The 19310-nt window shown below is 37.7% G+C and overlaps 1 protein-coding gene across 2 annotated transcripts in view; it reads left to right on the forward strand.

Annotated features, from left to right (window-relative positions):
* LOC135221651 (regulator of nonsense transcripts 1-like) overlaps window positions 1-19310 on the forward strand; it is a 103247-nt gene that overhangs the window by 48135 nt on the left and 35802 nt on the right. For both annotated transcript variants that reach the window (XM_064259342.1, XM_064259343.1), the window contains exons 2-9: window positions 6547-6654; window positions 6814-6963; window positions 7075-7247; window positions 7385-7597; window positions 7958-8130; window positions 9196-9403; window positions 9567-9732; window positions 10181-10375. In XM_064259342.1, coding sequence (XP_064115412.1) covers window positions 6547-6654; window positions 6814-6963; window positions 7075-7247; window positions 7385-7597; window positions 7958-8130; window positions 9196-9403; window positions 9567-9732; window positions 10181-10375 — 1386 coding nt within the window. The remainder of the gene's footprint in view (window positions 1-6546; window positions 6655-6813; window positions 6964-7074; window positions 7248-7384; window positions 7598-7957; window positions 8131-9195; window positions 9404-9566; window positions 9733-10180; window positions 10376-19310) is intronic.

The following is a 19310-nucleotide window of genomic DNA, read 5'->3' on the forward strand; positions in this document are numbered from 1 at the left end:
TCTCGGATAATTTCTCAGCTCTCTCATAGCTCGAGAAGAGAAAGAAATTGGTTATGGGCTGGGGCACGGAACGTAACGATCCTCAAGAGGTTCGTTAAACTAGTGCACGTCCGTGCGGGTCTTCTCGATCGAAGGCAACAACTACTGACGTCTGTGAATAATCCTCACTTAGAAGTATGTCGAAAGTGAGGAGAGACTGAGGGCGTCCTTTCGTTAAGTTTTTCGTAATATTGAAGACGAAGGAGCTTCCTCTTAAGTTGTTCCCTTATTCATGATCCTAGAGGATTAGCTTTAGTCGCCACATGTTGGCCTCTAAGAGGTTGGATTCACAGAGGTCAGGTAATTCAGAGAATTGTCCAAAGACCCTTCCCGAGAGAATCTGTGTAATCTAACATCGTCACTTAGTGAAGTATCTAATATCTCTCCGCTCTGACTCTGAAGGCGTTCAGACTATCGAGAAGCGATAAGAGCTTCAAGATTAATGGCAGTCTCTTGGCCAAGGCAAAGCAGTGCTGCCTATTTTCAGTTTTCAATCGGAGGGGCCGTTTCTGGAGATAGTGAAGGGAAATGACTGTTCCTCCACCTCGACCTCTGTGAATTTCGTTATGGTTCTATCTTTCCGTATGAAAGTATGAGATAAGATAGAAGTCCTAACTGTTGTAGAATATGCAAATATGTTGTTGACGGCCTCTAGGCTCAGAGATTCGGTTCTGTCAAACAACAAAGCTTCACGATCTTTGAGGTCTGTGGAAATCTTGAAATTCTCTGGATCAAAGGTTCCGGCATGGAACTTAGACGTAGTCTGAGTTTCTGATGCCAAAAGCATTTCGAACCTATCCTTTCTGCGAACTTAATACACGTGACCAGAAAGGCTAATATTCTAACCGCTCTAGCCACGGCAAGGAGGGTTAGAGGTTTTAGCCATCATCAGAGGTTTTGGCTTTAAAGGACATAATGCGGTCGGTCCGCTAAGCCTTCCGTTCTTGATAAGAACGAAAACCTGTCTAACCATTGACCCGAAGGCTTGGAGACCAAGGGTATGGCACAAATTATTGGGCAAGGGCATTAGAGAGTCCTGTGCCCTGTAGGGTCTCTCAAGTTTTATCTTGATAAAACTATAGAAAGTCAAGGTCAACAGACAATCTGCGGTGTTCCGTAAAAAGACCAGACTAGTTCATGTCCAAGAACACCCTGGCATGATAGCCAAGGAGTTCTTTTAAGAGGTCTCATTCATTATGTTTGCATAAAGATTTGAGATTTTTTCTTAATATCAATGCTCAAGAGGTGAGGGCGCGGCCTCGGAAGCATTTCAACAGAGCATGACACTCAGTAACATCCTGAGTGCCACACTTTTGCGAAGCAACTCTGGGTTCGCTTCACACTCCCGACAATCTGCGGTGTTCCGTAAAAAGACCAGACTGGTTCATGTCCAAGAACACCCTGGCATTATAGCCAAGGAGTTCTTTTAAGAGGTCTCATTCATTATGTTTGCATAAAGATTTGAGATTTTTCTTAATATGAATGCTCAAGAGGTGAGGGCGCGGCCTCGGAAGCATTTCAACAGAGCATGACACTCAGTAACATCCTGAGTGCCACGCTTTAGCGAAGCAACTCTGTGTTCGCTTCACACTCCCGACGGGATGTGAAGACGACATTTCAGATCAGTAAGTCGCTAGGACCATACATATCCGTAGATATATTATTGGGTGCAAGAAGCAACACGAATCCTATCCTATAGAAAAGGGATAGGTGTGCTTTTAACTTTGAAGGGTTGGTCGCTTGAGGCGCGTTCCTTTTCTTTAGCCTAGAAGTTATGGAACTAACTTTGATAGGTTAGGTCAGGTGGTGGTTTTAGCTTCGGTGCCCTCAGAAGTATGGTCATATGGTCTAGTCACATTGTGGTCACGCCCCCGTTGACAGATCATCTAGAGCGCACCAGCATTACAGGTCTCTACCTCGCTGGCAACTCTAGTAACGCAGAAGCAGACTTTGGTGACAGTAATCACGAAGTCGGCTATGCTAACAGGTCAGGAACCAAGATGTATATCATCTACTTAATTTAGTTTCCCAAAAATCCTATTCTGTCTCTTCCCACCATCCGAAGGTGGGATTCAGCTATATATATCTGTCAGGTAAGTTTCATGAACAAAATGTTATTGTTATAATACAATTAAGTTTGTTCATACTTACCTGGCAGATATATATAATTAAAGTGCCCACCCACCTCCCCTCAGGAGACAGTGGCACTGATAAAATATGAATAGAAAATGGGAATAGTTCCTGATATCCGCCTCCCAGCGGCGGGAATGGGTACTACCACCTGGCCGCCCACTGCGTGTGCCGCGAATTTTTAAATTCTGTCGGACTTCAGAAAATACAGCTATATATATATCTGCCAGGTAAGTATGAACAAACTTAATTGTATTATAACAATAACATTTTGTCCAAAATTGCATTTTTCCTAACTATACAAACCTGAGGTCCTTTTACACATAGTCCCACCTCATGCCACCCCTCACTCTGCAGTTTTTGCTTGGGCCAAAAGCAAAAGTGATTTGTTTACCTCCCAGTCGCGCGCGCCTGTCGGACAAGCAGTTAACTACCGAACCCCTTGTTCGAAAGCTTACGACCTATCCAGCTGCCGCTAGTACCTTCCTATTGTAAAAGGACCTCAGGTTTGTATAGTTAGGAAAAATGCAATTTTGGACAAATTGTCATTTTTATGGCGCTAGACAAACGCCATAAAACCGGATCGCCAATAACCGGAGACTGCCTGTACTGTAACCACCAAGTTAGGCTACATTGGACTCTTGAACCCTCACTGGATAGGTGAATACAGGCAGTCCCCCATTATTAGCAGAATCGGTTAATGGCAATCCAGTTTTATGGTGCTTGTCTATCACTATAAAATCGGCAATTTATATCTCCCTAATGGGGCTGAGTTCTGGTTATCGGTGCCATAAGGGTTCTTATGGCATGCTGTAAGGGTGCTTTATGGCGCCATAGGGTACTTAAGGCACCGATAACCATTATGGCGCCATAAATCACCGAGTTTCGGTTATGGCAGTTTTCGCTTATCAGCACACTCCCTGGGAAAGGAACCCTTGCTGATAACCAGGGACTGCCTGTATTTACAATCCCTTGTGGGGCCTCATTTACTAGAGTATCTTAAATTTTACCAACTTTTATATATGTATGTTTTTTCCAAAAAAATTATTTTATTTTGTAAAATTATAATTACAGCTTCACAATATCAAATGGATAAGAAATAAAATCAGTAAGAAATTCTTACCATATTTGTTGAAAAATATTTATAAAATATTTATGTAAATTTACCAAGAACAAAGGTTCAGTAACTTAATTTTAATTTTACATGTTTTTTCTAATATTTCTTTGCACTTTTCTTTGCAAAATTACATTTGCAACTGTTTTTTCTAATATTTCTTTGCACTTTTCTTTGCAAAATTACATTTGCAACCGATATTATCGTAAAAGGCAAGAACAAAAACCAACAGCAACCCCTTGGTATATTTATGAGCAAATTTACAGAAAGACGTCATGTGAGACAGAGATGCAATACATTCCACCTTGAAGTCAGAAGGAAAACTGAAGTTTTGAGCTACAGTCTTGATTTTAGCCTGTGTAAAAGTTGCCATTAGTGAAATAATGGGCTATAGATGTATTGACGCCTCTTTCCCACCCGATTCTTTATAAATTGATGGCTCTTAATATTGTTATGAACATGATTAATCCATCCACCACCGCAAACCTGTTATTACTACTTTCGAGGAGCAATCTGTCCATTAAGGGTTAACCAGGCTATATAGGACTTTGTCAAACTGGGCTGTGGTAGAGTTTGGACTTCATTTAACTAGGCTGTTGTACTTTTCATTAACTTGATTACATTATTGTGGTCTTTCATTAACTAGGCTACATTAGACTTTCTTTAACCTGGGTATGTTAGATTATGATAGATTTTTCTTTTACCTACGATTTGTTAGACAATGGACTTTCTTTAACTAGGCTATGTTAGACTTGGAACTTTTGTTAACTAGGCTACTTTAAACTTTGGATTTTAACATTAGCCAGCCAGGCTATGTTGGACATGCTTCAGCGAGGCTATATCAGACATTGGGCTTTCTTTAACCCCTTGTTGGCAGGTAACATAATTTATGTTTACTTACAGCTGTGGGGTAAATCTTGGGTAACATACATATTGTACTGTATGCTGAAGATTTTCCACCGTAGTATGCATTTTGAATGAATTTTACTGAAAAAGTGCTCTGATCACTTTCATGGGCCATAAATGACTTGTAGCAACTTTTACAGTGGTACCTCGAGATATGAAATTATTCTGTTCCGAGGCGGCCTTCGTATCATGAGTTTTTCGTATCTTGAACCGCATTTTACATGTAAGATGCCTAATCCGTTCCAAGCTCAACAAAAACACCCCAGTAATTATATTTCCAGGCTTACAACACATGTTCTTATCTGTTATGATATTGTGTGAGCTGTAATTATAATTTTACAAAATTAAGTGAAAAAAGGAACTAGAAAGAGCACTTATAACTTTATAATATTCTGCTTCCCTGATAGTGGGCGGGGCTACTCCTGCACCAAAACAGAAAAGAATCGCTACTATGAATTTCAAATCTTAGCTACTGTTTAGTTAGAAACTATAGCTATTTAAAAACTGGGTAAGTATATACGAAAAGTTATTTATTATAAACATGTAATTTTTCATGATAAACTTACAAAGTAATTACAGGATTGGAGCCCACCATCCTACCCTCTGATGGACATAAGGCATGAAACAAATGAGGATTATTCCATTAATGGGAAGGGCTGTTATGTACACAAACTACATATATTGAAGTGTTACCCATAAAATTTTGAATTTAAGCTGCCATACGAGTGGAAACTATAGCTATTTAATTATACTTGGAAAAGGATATATAAATTTTAATTTATTATAAAAGTGTCACTATTAGGAAACAAACCTTCCACCACTAACAATGTCTAAAAGAGATAAATCTCTGGCAGTAGCAAACTTCCATGCTTGAGAACAACACAGACAGTCCACGGTTATAGGCGATCCAGTTTTATGGCTCATGTCTAATGCCATAAAGTCAACGATTTATGGCACCATAACGGGTAGAGTTCCAATTATCGGTGCCTTGAGACACCTTATGGCACCATAAACACCATTATGGTGCCATAAATCGCCAAGGTTTGGTTAATAAAATCACTAACAGCAGCGCTTGTTGTAGGCATTTTCTCACTGAGATCTTTATGCAACTTCCTCTAGTACTTTGCTACGAGTTCTTTCTTAAAATCTATAGTGTTTCTCACCTTTTTCACAGAAAGGCTAGCACTTGGAACTTTATTTGGGCTCACGATGGCTTATTTTGCAGTTGTACTCGAATTGAAAAGCGCAGTACAAAAACTGAGGTTTGACTGTATCCAGGATCAAATGTGACTGACAATGGAGATATCAACTCTGGTATCAACCACAGAATACAAGGTGCTTTGATAAACTGGAGATGATCATCCAAGAGGATTTGTACAAAGGTCAAAGGGCAGTTTTACAACAGTGTAGTTCTGACCAGTGATGATTTACAGACCCAATATGTGGCCAATAAAGAAGTCTCAAGAACAGAAAATGGATGGGGCAAAGATGAAGACTTTGAAAGATAGGCTCAGAAATGAAATATTTAAAGGAACAGTTGAAGGGGAAGTATTGAAGAAGGCCCAGGAAAGAAGACTTCTTTATAGTGGTTTGGTCATGTTAAGCAGAGGAGATGAACATGTGTAAAAGGGTTATGAGCATGGAGGTAGAGGGAAGGAGAAGAGGAGGAAGGGCAGATGACATGTGGGAGAAAGTTGTAAGAAATCACGATGCAATGGACTGAGAAAGGTGGAGGAGGCTAATTGGAAACAGTGACCCGATAGAGAAGTGGGCAAAGCTGAAGATAGAAGGTCCTTAGATTCTTAGAGCTTTGTTTCTTTGTAACGAACATGGAATTGTTGATAAAAATAATTCTTGGATAAAACTTTGATATTGTCACAGTTAGATTTTAAGTATGTACATTTTTGGAAAGGTTTAGAAAAGGCAACATATAAAGAGTTGGATATTAATGAAAAGTTTTAAAGTTTAGAAAAGGCAACATATAAAGAGTTGGATATTAATGAAAATTTTTAAAGCTTTGTTTTTCTGGTAACATCTGGTATGGAAATATATCACTGTATTGTTCTTACGTGGTTAGGGATGGTAAAAAAAAGATTACCATTAATGCTTTTGAAAGAGCATGCATGCCATCTATGAATAGCACAAAATATCTCTTCTTTTACCTTCTAGGTTTCCATAATGCTGCCAGTCAGGGTAGGCTACTTGTTGGCGTGAAAATTAATTAAATCTAATAAAGTGTTTATGAAATATTCCCAGTTTATTCTTCTATGACATAAGCGGAGTTACTGTGTAATCAAGCCTTGTTAACTGCATCACTAGAAGAAATGTGTCAAGCATTAAAAGAATTTATATTGTAGGTCACAGTGAATGGAGATGCTGTTGAAGCTGAGGTAGAAAAAGCCACTGAAGCTCTTGGTGATTTGCAATTTGAAGAAGAGGATGAGGAGACTGCTTTTTATGCTAAGGTATTGTTTCCATTTAAATTTGTGAAGCTACAGTTGCAGCTTGAGGTCATGAACTGAGAAAATTGAAAGTTTATTCCTTTACTGTCTATAATGTACAGAATATTCTATGCTTGTGTATCGTTTTCATAATTTTATTTTCTGATTTATTGTTGAAATTAGGAATTACCGGACTGGGCTTGTCGCTATTGTGGCATTCATGATCCAGCTTCTGTTGTTATGTGCAATGTTTGCCATAAATGGTTCTGTAATGGAAGGGGGAATACATCTGGTTCCCACATCATAAACCATCTTGTCCGAGCAAAGCATAAGGTAAGTTGATATCATAGTTTGCATATGGGTGTATGAAATATTCTTACTGGATAGTATGAAGAAGGAAATAATTTGATATCAAGTAGTGTAAACTTATCCTTTCCTTTTTAGGAGGTTAGTCTTCACAAGGATGGACTGGTTAGAGACACTGTTTTAGAGTGCTATGCTTGTGCTGTGAAAAATGTTTTTGTGCTGGGCTTTATACCTGCTAAAGCTGAATCTGTGGTGGTCCTCTTATGTCGCCAACCATGTGCTGCACAGAGTTCTCTGCGTGATATGAACTGGTGGGTTCTTTTCTGTAATTTTGATATAAACTTCACCTTGTTTTAAAATGATCATTAATTTCCTGATGTAAGTTCTTGTGTTACTGCATCACCAGGAGGTAAATCATCCATGTAATTTATTAATGTTCTTCGTCTAGGGATCCAGAGCAGTGGAAACCTCTGATTAGTGATCGTGCTCTGCTGCCTTGGCTTGTTCGTGTACCTTCAGAAGCAGAACAACTTCGGGCTAGACAAATTACAGCCCAGCAGATCAACAAGTTGGAAGAGTTGTGGAAAGAGAATGCTTCAGCAACTTTTGATGATCTGGAGCGACCAGGTGTAGATGAAGAACCCCAGCAAGTTTGCCTTAGGTAATTAATACTTAGTCTTTTTGTGAAAATACTTGACCCCTTCTTGAAGTGCTTTTTGACATTTCACTGCACACCCCCAATCATGTTAAGCATAACCCTTCCAAAACTAGTAAAAGCATATACTTTTTCAAGGAAACATGCACTGATTTTTTTCTTAATTTTTTGGGATTTTATTATTTTTTACATACATCAATATGTAACCGTTGGGATCACTTACAACCCACCGATGCATAATTTTTGCATATCTCAAATAGTCATTTTACGCCTGTTATAATACTGTATTGCATATTTTGAACATTTCAAAGTATCATTCCTTGAGTAATTTAATTGATATTTTCAATTAAAATATTTATTTTACAGATATGAAGATGGTTTCCAGTATCAGAATATTTTTGGACCTCTAGTAAAATTAGAAGCAGATTATGACAAGAAATTGAAGGAATCACAAACACAAGATAAAATTGAAGTGCGTTGGGACATTGGCTTGAACAAGAAAATTTGTGCCTATTTTACTCTTGCTAAAACAGATGGAGGTATGTTTTATGATCAGTTTGGTTCGTTATTAATTAAAAAATGTAAGGTTTAAGCTTGTTGCCCTAACTGTCGAGCATTTATTAAGAGTTGCGTTGAAGTTGTCACATTGTTAAACCTTGCCTATTCTCAGTGGTGGCTTCCAAAGGTAAAGATCTTCATTCTTCACGCAGTGGAAATCTGAAGAAAGAATCCCTGTATATTGAAGCTGCAGGTTACACCCGAGACTGATTAAAATGAATAAGGGAGCAGTGGAAAGTTATGTCTGGAACTGGGGATATCTCACTTAGTACCTATACAGTCAAGTATTGCGCACGTTTTAAACCCAACTTCGTTCAATTTACAAGAAAAAATATCTCTTGAATTACACCTCTTCTAGCAGCTACTGGCAATAAAGATATTGATAGTACTTAATCGGCTGAGATTTTGAGAATGTAAACAATAGTCAAATGCAAATGGCTTAGGATGACAATGTTTACATTCTGTAATGTTTAACTTTTGCAGATGATCATTCTCTCCGTTACTGGGGGGTGTGCCGAGAAGCGAAAACAGCCATCAGCCAAAACTCTGTGTTTTATGGCTTGCCGTAAGGTGCCTTATGGTGCCAATAACTGGAACTCTTCCCTTGTATGGCGCCGATTTTAAGGCACTAGACTAGGCCCATAAAACCGGATTGGTGATAACCGGGGACCACGGAATACGTGTGTGTGTGTGTGTGTTATATATATATATATATATATATATATATATGTGTGTATATATACACACATGCACATAGCAGTCCCCAGTTATTGGCGGTCACGGTTAATGGCGATCAGGTTTTATGGCACTTGTCTAATGCAATAAAAGCAGTGATTTATGGTGCCATAAGAGCCAAGTTTTGGTTATCGGTACCATATGGTGCTGATAATAGAGTTATGGCACCGTTAACCAAAACTTGGTGCCATAAATTGCGGAGTTTCGGTTAATGGCAGTTTTCGCTTATCAGCCCCCCGCCTATAACCAGGGACTACTTGTATATATAATATAAAAAGAAAATAGTTTGAGTAAATTGTTTATTTTGACAGATATGCGCCTGATGCATGGAGATGAGCTGCGTCTCCGTTATCTAGGGGACCTCCATAAACCTTGGTCTGGGGTAGGGCATGTGATCAAGATCCCTGATAATTTTGGGGAGGAGGTTGGGATTGAATTGAAATCTAATGTTGGTGTGCCAACTGATTGCCGGGATAAGTTTGTTGTGGACTTTGTTTGGAAATCAACAAGTTTTGATAGGTATGGAAATTAGTATTCTTTATGAAGTAATTTGGTGCATAATGTAACTACATAGCCTTTCTGCATATATATATGTATGTATATATAATTACTGTTCGTTGTATGCTGTTAATACTGATGAACTGGGTTTAGTGAAACTCATATGATACTTTGGTTTACTTAGGATGCAGGCTGCATTGAGGAAGTTTGCTGTTGATGATTCTTCAGTCTCTCCTTACATCTACCATCGGCTATTGGGCCATGTCGAGGTTGACGAGTTGATCTTTCGTCATATTCACCTTCCAAAGCAGTTGTCAGCTCCTAACCTTCCTACACTGAATAATTCTCAGGTACATATATTTCATGCTTTGTTAGTTGCCCACCGCTGTTTGATTACTGGTAAATGTAAGAAACTACTAGAGACTTATCTTTTTTATGTGAATTTACAACATTGCCAAATTTCTTGCCTTTATTGAATATTTAGTTGAAATTTTGTTGAGGACTCTTAGGAGTTTTTTTTTCTACAATGATGTTAAAGTAAATTTTATTTAGAGTAGTGCTACTAATTAATCAGGGAACGGTGCATTTTGCTTATCATGGCCTCTTGTAAGTCATAGTTGTATGTATTGATTATATACAATAATTAAGAAAACAGGTATAGTTAACCGTATTATAAAATTTTGTTTCCTTAACCTTCCAGTAATTTGTCGGTTGCATAATTTTTCCTGATAATTGTATTTAGGCATAGTTTTCACATTTTATTTAGGCATAGTTTTCAGTTTCATGTTTTCTTTTCAGCAATATGCCCTGAAGCATGCCTTACAACGTCCCCTGTCTTTGATCCAAGGTCCACCAGGAACTGGCAAGACTGTGACATCAGCAACTATTGTGTATCAGCTGGTCAAACAGACTGGTGGCACAGTTCTTGTATGCGCTCCATCCAACACTGCCGTTGACCAGCTCACAGAGAAAATACACAAAACTGGACTCAAGGTGGGGAAAGTTTCCATGGTTTTATATTAGGAGTATAATATATGGCTGTGGCTAACTGGCTAGGCAGCCTAATAGATGAAAATAAGATGGATCGGGAAGATACTTTCTTCATATATATTAAATTAAGAGAAAGTAGACATGAAAAATAGACAGGAGAAAATTTAGGAACCCAGTAGTGGGCAGAGAAACGATATGAACTAAGAAATGCAGTTAAGAGACCAAACATAAGAGTAACTGTGGTTGGGAGAAAAAACATGTAAACATTCCAAAAACATTAAGAGAGAAATTATACAGACAATAATATGAGGATAGACAGAGTTTGTAGAAATCTTTCAGTTCCTGATATCCTATATCTTTTTGAATATATAGTGTTATTTACAAGAGTTGGTAGGATGATATCAAGTCAGAATTATTTTTCTTCTTTCCCATTGTTATCCCTACATTAAAGGGGCTGTTGTCTTAAGTGCTTTCTATCAAAAGCATCATCCTCCAGCAAACCTCTTCTCTCCATATCTTCCTTCACTTTAACACGACATCTGATTCTTTTGATCTTCCTCAAACAGGTTCTTCCCAATCCCTCTTCACTCCCTCCTCATCATCCTTCTTCAACACATGCCCATACTATCTCAATCATGCCTCTCTTATCACCTCTGTAATCTTTATTAAGCCTGCCCTTCTTATTTCGTCTTTCCAATCTCTCGAGCAGTGATATTCCCATAATCCACCTCAACATTCTCATTTCTGTTAAGTTTTACTTCCTTTTTTCTTCTTAGAGCCCATGTTTCCAATCCATACATTAACACTAATTGACATTTTCCTATCACCAACTACTCCAACTACCTCTCTCCACGTTCCCCATGCACCTTCTATCCTAATGTCAGCTTCAGTTTCACATCTTCCCTTATGGCTTAAAGTAGATCCTAAGTATTTAAACTTTTCCACCTGTTTTATAATCAACCCCCCTCTTTCTCATATTACTATTCTGCCTCTGAATTTCCTACTGCTCACCAAAACCTCTGTCTTGTATATGGGACTTTCCCAGTAATTAAATAGTTATAGTTTCCAGTTTCTAACGTATGGCCGCCTAATTCAAATTTCGCAGGGAGTGCTTCAATTGTTCAGTGTAGATGTACAGTGCCGTCCGCCAACAGTATTACTCGGAACAACTTAGCAAAGCACTTCATTCTGTTTCCTGCTGCGCTTGATTAAACATTGAGTGCTTACAGCAGCTTGTTCTTATTTTCCGGTTATATCACTGGATTTCGGTATCGTTACACAATCACCGGAACGTATTCGTACCCTTCAAGTAGAATGAGGCTTGTCCTTTGTTTTATTCAGATTATCATCAAGCTGGATATTTGAATTCTCTGGGAAAAGTCCTTGAATGTAACTCCATTCAATTAGCCCTGTACTTTTGCATGTTTTACTTCCCAGGCTTATGCTATAAGCAAGTCATTGGTTAATAATGGCCTTAAGTAATGATTTTACATCATTCCTTTAGGCCAAGCTTTTATGTTTAGATTTTGGTTACCAGCCATTGGTCATTAGCCTGACACTGGTAAATAATTACCTTACAATAATTCTCGAATGTTATTCCACTCTTGTATCTTAAAACCTTTGCATTTGTTATTTACTTATTGCATTTATTATTTACTTATGGGAGCACAGGTGTCCTTTTGAGTCATTTAGACTGGAGCACAGGCCACTCTAGTCAATTAGCGAGACACGTAATCAGTTACTGATTGCGATTACTTTCATTCCTGATCATTTTTATAATGATTTCTTTTTGTGTAATCGTTTATTTGTAAATTTTCTTTTATATTTGAGTTGAATTTGCTTTGAGACTATTATGAAAATGTTTTGGTGATATGTATATAATATTTACATATACATATATATATATATGTGTGTGTGTGTATACAGTGGTCCCCCCGTATTTGTGGGGGGGATGTGTATCAGGGTGGGAAATCTTCCAGAGAAAGATCCGTGAATACACGAGTCCGTGAATCTGCTGCCAGTGTGAAGAGAAGAGTTCCTCTCAGAACCTGTCTCTTCCTCTGTTTAAACATGTTGTCCTCTAGTTGATATGGACTTCAAGTTTAACCTTAAGATTGCGTCAATATGCATTAGGAATTTCCCCCCTGGTTGCATAAAACTTCATAAAAAAATGAAAATGCTCCAATTGGCTTTATATACATCTTGCCATAAGAACAGGACCTATATATTTTCCATATCTGGCATTATTTTTTTCTTAAAATGTGATTAGTCCTGAAAAATAGTGTTATTTTAGAAAAATGGTAAAAAAAAAAGCAAAAAAACCTTTGGAGTGCATTATACATAATTCTTGACCCAGCATTTTTGTTTGGGAAGCTAAACTAAAGAAAAGGCATGTGGATTGAATTTGCAACCATTTCTTGATAAATAACTCCATAGAAAAATATTTTTTCTTACACGTAAAATAGGTACCTTTTACATACCACTTTTTTGAGATTTTGTAGTGTTGACAGAAAGACTGGAAAAGAATTTGCAATATATATAACTTATTTTATACAGTTCAATTTTTATTATATGAAAATAATAGAGAACCTTTGATATATGATATAAAGAGGAATGAAATTGAAAAGTATTTAGTGCATTATATATAAAAAAAATCCCTTCTCAAACGAAAATGTTATTTTCATTTAGGAAACTATTAAAACAAAACTTCAGCTAACCACTGTTTTTGTATAGTTTTTTATATTCACAGGTCTTTTTGTACTTGCTTACAGTATGGTTCATTTTTGCATGGCAAAATGCACAAAGGAGGTTTGTTAGGCCAGGTTTCACAGTGATATTTCGTTTGCCTCCTTTTGCACTGCCATTTTTTCTTCAAGCAGCAGTCAGTACAGGCAGTCCCCGGGTTACGATGGGGGTTCAGTTCTTAAGACGCGATGTAACCCGAAAATCGTCGTAAGCCGGAACGACTTTGGAAAAATGTCTTAAACTAATAAAAAGTTATTAAAACCTTACTTGTAATCCTTTGGTTACACTACATGTTGTTTCTTGTAGTTTTATATACAACCTGGAGTTATTTTCATAAAAAAATGCTGGTTCTTGAAGGTAAAAACTATTGTAATCTTCTGGTGACACTACATTCTTGAAGTTTTATGTACAACCTGGAGTTGCCAAATCTTGAGGGCTACAAGAACAGTTGATTACTATTTACATATTATATAGACTAATTAAAGTAAACGTGTCTTTAAATAGGCTTACATATTAGTATCAACAAAACATTTACTGGCATGAGTCGGAGGCCGTTTAATGAAACGAACACTTCTCTGTCCTATACTTCGATTTTGCCAAATCTTGAGGGCTACAAGAACAGTTAATTACTATTTACGTATATAGACTAATTAAAGTAAACGTATCTTTAAATAGGCTTATATTATTAGTATCAACAAAACATTTACTGGCATGAGTCAGAGGCCGTTTAATGAAACGAACACTTCTCTGTCTTATCTGTTCAGAAAATAAACGTTACGTCAATCCCCAAGACCATTGGCAAAAGATCATTTGCCAAGACGCCTCTCTCTCTCTCTCTCTCTCTCTCTCTCTCTCTCTCTCTCTCTCTCTCTCTCTCTCTCTCTCTCTCTCTCTCTCTCTCTCTCATATCAAAGGATAATGTCTCTCTTTGGATACTTGGAATTTGCGTTTTAATCTAACCAGAAACTTCGTTTTGTTATTATTACTGGAAACAAGCGCTTTTGGACTGTTATAAACTTTGCGCATCGCAAGCTAGTATGTATTCATTCGCTCGGAAACTAGTTCCGCACATGAGGCGTCACTAAAAAAATTCGAAAAATACGACATAAAAAGTGTCGAAAATCATCGTAACCTCAAAATTTTTGTTGTAATCAAACCAGAAACTTATTTTTATTAATATACTGTGCTAAACTATAAAGGATTTTTATCATAGTATGCGTTTTTTAAAAGCGTCGTTAACTCGGAGCGTCAGAAGACGCTCTCTCTCTCTCCCATCTCTCTCGAGCCTCTCTCTCTCTCTCTCTCTCTCTCTCTCTCTCTCTCTCTCTCTCTCTCTCTCTCTCTCAAATGAGGCGTCACTAAAAAACAGAAAAATACGACATAAAAGTGTCGAAAATCATCATAACCTCAAAATTTTTATTGTAATCTAACCAAAAACTTATTTTTATTAATATACTGTGCTAAACTATAAAGGATTTTTATCATAGTATGCGTTTTTTAAAAGCGTCGTTAACTCGGAGCGTCGGAAGCGTCAGCGTCAGCGTCGTAACGTCGGAACAAACTTTGTAACCCAGGGCGGATTTTTCAATGAATATTTAAGAAAAAGTGTCGTAACCTCGGAACGTTGTAAGCCGGAGCCGTCGTAACCCGGCGACTGCCTGTACTTCTTTATTGCAAACAATACAATCTGGTTTGTGATTTTTGTCTACAAATTGAGTAATGAAATGCCTGCCCATGAGTCTGTTTGATAATGGTGATTTCAGTCTCCTCTTACCAATCAGTGGCCTTTTTTAATAACCTTCCAACAATCCAATTGCAAAACCATGTAAACTGGCACAAGATAAGAGTTACTGTTTGATCAGTAGTAACTAACCATGATCAAACAGTAACTCTTATTCAAACTTTTCTAGGCTGAAAACTAAGCTAACCTACACAGCAAGCATAGGCTACATAGTTGTGTGTGTGATACAAAAACAAATAAAACAATAAGTAATCTAACCTACACAACTGTGCATGTGAAGCAAAAGCAAGACAGGAAATGCAAGAAAAAATAATAATGGCTAGTGTTATGAGTTTAGTTTGCATTGCTCAGTCAGTACTAACTTTTCAACACTTTTCAAATAAACTGGCTAAATCAATCAGTACTCATTTATCATTTCCCAAACAAACAATGTCCACAAAGCCTAGGCCTGTAAAACGCAATATTTTTCCTTTCCCAGACAATGTCCACGAATCCTAGCCTAACTAAAAGACACTGGCAAGTATGTCTCGACTAGGCAAATCCTCCTCTCTCTCACTTTCTCTCTGTTTATATATATATATATATCATATATATATATATATCTATATATATATATATAAATATTATATTATATTATATAAATATAAATAATACATATATATGAAGTAAAGTATATGTCTTTATATAGCCTAACATAAAAACATACATAGTTTACTCATTCTTATATTTGTGTACATTTACTATCGATTAAAAGGCTGAAAATTTAAATGGCTGGTTAAAGAGCCAAACATAACATTTAGTCTGGCCATTATATTTGCTTCATTTTACAATTACATAAGCTTGTAATTTATCAAAATATTACTTTCAACCAGTGTTGATTCATAACACAAAAAATGCATTAATACATAAAACACATAAATTTATAATGAATAAATGAACAAAATAAATTTATAATGAATAAATGAAGAAAATACAAGTCATCTCTTGCCCAGCTGGACGTAACCATTGAACATTGAGTTCTTTTGTTATGTTTCGGGATGCCACCAATAGATGGTGCTAGATATTGCCATCAGGTTTATATGATTGTAAATCAAAGAAAATGGACCAGTAATTTTAAGGGTAAACATTTTTCTATGGTGGTAAACCAGTTTTGACGCTCGCTCTTCTATAACAAGTGTCTGTCGTCGCTCAGGGACGACAGCGGCACTCTAAGGGTGAAGACACACTCAGTGTTGTCAAGTGTTTTTTTGGCCTACTTTGAAGTGAAGCTAAAGATCTAAGAACAGCCTCTACTTCCTTAGTTTTTTCCAGGTGTTATTTGCTCTTTACGCCCATTCTGCTATTGCGCTACCGGAGGCGAAAGCGATCTGTGCTTAATATATTTTGTATATAGCTTTAAAAGAACAAATTTTTTCGAAAATTTAAGTGTCAAATTTTCTGTACCTCGAGACCATTTTTAGTGACTGGCATGGCATCACGGAAGGAAGCACAGAATGTTCGCCTATTATCTCTTCACCTTCCCGGTAAGGTGCTGAGTTTGGAGAGTCGGGGTACAGTGTACCTAGGGCACCCACCACTCTCAGTGGATGGGTCTGGACTTTATTTCTGTGTAAGTGTCAGTGTTTTCTGGTTGTTTTATTTTGGTGTGACGCCCATCAAAGTGTGGGCACCTATCATACTTTGCTAGCCATAGCAGCATTCCCCTTGCTGCAAAGTTTCCCCTAAGTAGGAGGCTCTACTGCCACGCTACTACGAGTTAAGATGAGCGCCAACCAGAGGCAGTGTTTCATCTGCATAGCTCTCTTAACTCATAGGAATGACAAGCATTGTTTTATCACTGCTAACAACTTTTCCATTTTTAAATTCATTACAAGATGTAATGCTTTGTAGTAGAATATGTCCATGATCCCACCTCCAAAATTTTAATGTGGAGTCAGCTATATAATTACTGGGTAAGTCCCATGTACAAAAAAGACATTATTATAATAAAAGAGTTTTGTATATACTTACTCAGTAATTACATGATCAGAAGCCACCCGCCTCCCCTCTGATGGACTTTATGCATGAAACAGAATGAAGTGCTTTGCTAAGTCGTTCCTAGTATATTGTTGTTGGGGAACGGTACTGTATGTTTATACTAAACAATCGAAGCGCTACCCACGAAATTTGAATTTGGCTGCTGTACGTATGAAACAGGAAACTATAAGTATATAATTCTGGGTAAGTATATACAAAACCTTATTTTATTATGAAAGTATCATTTTTATTCACATTCATCTTTAAGCCACCCCTCTCTAAAGACCCTTCTTTGTAGGTCCTCCTCATTTCAGCAGTAATCGCCAGATAATCACTGTACACACAGCTCTTCATTCCTGATCTCTTCACTTAAACACATCCATGACCAGCACCAACAAAAATGGGCCAAATGCTTACCCCTGGTGTAATCTCACACTAACTTCAGAGTTTTCTGTTTCCCCAATTGTTGTTACTTTGTGCTCATTTTTCTATTTATCATCTCAACCAGCCTAACCACTTTTCTGAGAATTTCCTCTTCCTCAAACACCAAAACATCACTTCTCTTGGGATTCAATCGTACACTTTCTCTAGGTCTGTAAATGCACAATAGAACTTTTGATTTCCCTCCAGCCTCTTTTTCCTGAAGCTGTCTTATTACAGGGAGTCCCCGGTAAATGGCGATTCGGTTTTATGGGCACCATAAGGGCCGAGTTTCGGTTATAAAAACCATAAGGTGCTGATAATAGTTATGGCACCATAACATACCTAGCAGAGGCGCCATTAACTGAAACTTGGCACCATAAACGCCATAAATTGCCGAGCTTCAGTTAATGGTGGTTTTCGCTTATCATTACCCTACCAAGAATGGAACCCCCGCCGATAACCGGGGACTGCCTGTATGAAGATGGCATCCACTGTCTCTTCCTCTCATGAATCTCTCATCCAGTATCCTCTCTCAAACTTTCATTCCATGCTCTGTTAGTTGAATTTTAACCCCCTTTAGTTACCACAGTCCGTGACATCTCCCTTCTGCGTGTATATGTATATATACCATGAGACTCTCCTCTCAGTCCCTTGGTATTACTTCATCTTCCCACATAGCTTTAATAAGTCCAGCATCCATTTCTCCCCCTCTGTACTTAGTAATTTGATCATTTCAATTTGGAACTCTAATGGATCTGGTGCTTTACCATTCTTCATTTTACTTATTGTGCTCTTCACTCTGTATCCTGTATCTCCATTACTGGTCCCTCTACCCCTTGTGTTTCCTTCTCTTCTTTCTCATTTTCAGTATTTAAAAGGTTTTCAAAATACTCTTTCCATCTCTCTTTAATGTGTTCATCCCTGTTCAGTATATTTCCTTCGCTATCCTTGATCTCCCCCAATTTACCCATATCCTGTCTCTGCCTTTTCCTCAAGTTTGAAATCATTAATATCCTATTCTCCTCTTGCTCCCAATCTGTCATTCAACTGCTCTGCCACTCATCCAATAGCCATACCAACCCTCCTCCATCTCTTTCCACAACCATTGTCTCCTCTCAACACCCCATATCCTCTGGTTCTTCCCACCTTTTACCCTGTCCAAATTCTACAATTCCCCCACTCCATCCATTTCTCTGTTACAGCCCTCCTAAATTGCTCTCCCTTTTTCTCCTGTAAGATCCCAAATCTTAATTCTAGATCTTGTCTTTCTCTTCTTGGGTTTTCTACTTCTCATTTTGAAATCCATCACCACCAAAATATGTTGTTTAACACACATTTCTCCCAAGGTCACTTTGCAGTTCATCACATTGCTATTGTCAGCTCATGTAACCAGGATGTAATCTATTTGGCTTTGCGCTCGTCCACTTTCATAAGTTATCAAGTACTTATCCAATTTCTGTAACCATGTACGTACCTATTTAAAACTCTGCGCCGTCTCGAATATATAACCCCATCTTCATTTCTTATTCCAAACCCATGACCTCCGTGTGCCTCCTCATACCCATCTCTTCTCTTTCTCACCATGCCTTCCATATCAACTCCTATTATTAGTTTCTCATCCCTTTTTACTGTTCTAATAGCACCCTTAAAATTTTGTCTAAATAATTCTTTCTCTTGCTCTTGGTACTCCATATGAGGAGCGTAAGCTGATATTATACTTACTACTTTGTCCCCTATTATTATTGGAATCTTTAAAATTCTATAATTTACTCTCTACTTCTACCGCATTTTCCTTCCACGTGTTACAATAATTCCAACTCCATTTTTCCCTCTTGGGACTACTGTAATAGAGCTGATATCCATTTCCTATCTTTAGTTCCATTCCCCTTCCACCTAGTCTCCTGTACACACAAGAAATCTATCCTCCTCCTCTCCATCACATCTACTATTTCCCCTCAGTCTCCTGTTAAGAGTTCCAACATTCTACATACCTGCTCTTATCTTCCACTCTTT

Source organism: Macrobrachium nipponense, chromosome 3 (assembly GCF_015104395.2).
Source record: "Macrobrachium nipponense isolate FS-2020 chromosome 3, ASM1510439v2, whole genome shotgun sequence".
Taxonomy (NCBI): Eukaryota; Metazoa; Arthropoda; class Malacostraca; order Decapoda; family Palaemonidae; genus Macrobrachium; species Macrobrachium nipponense.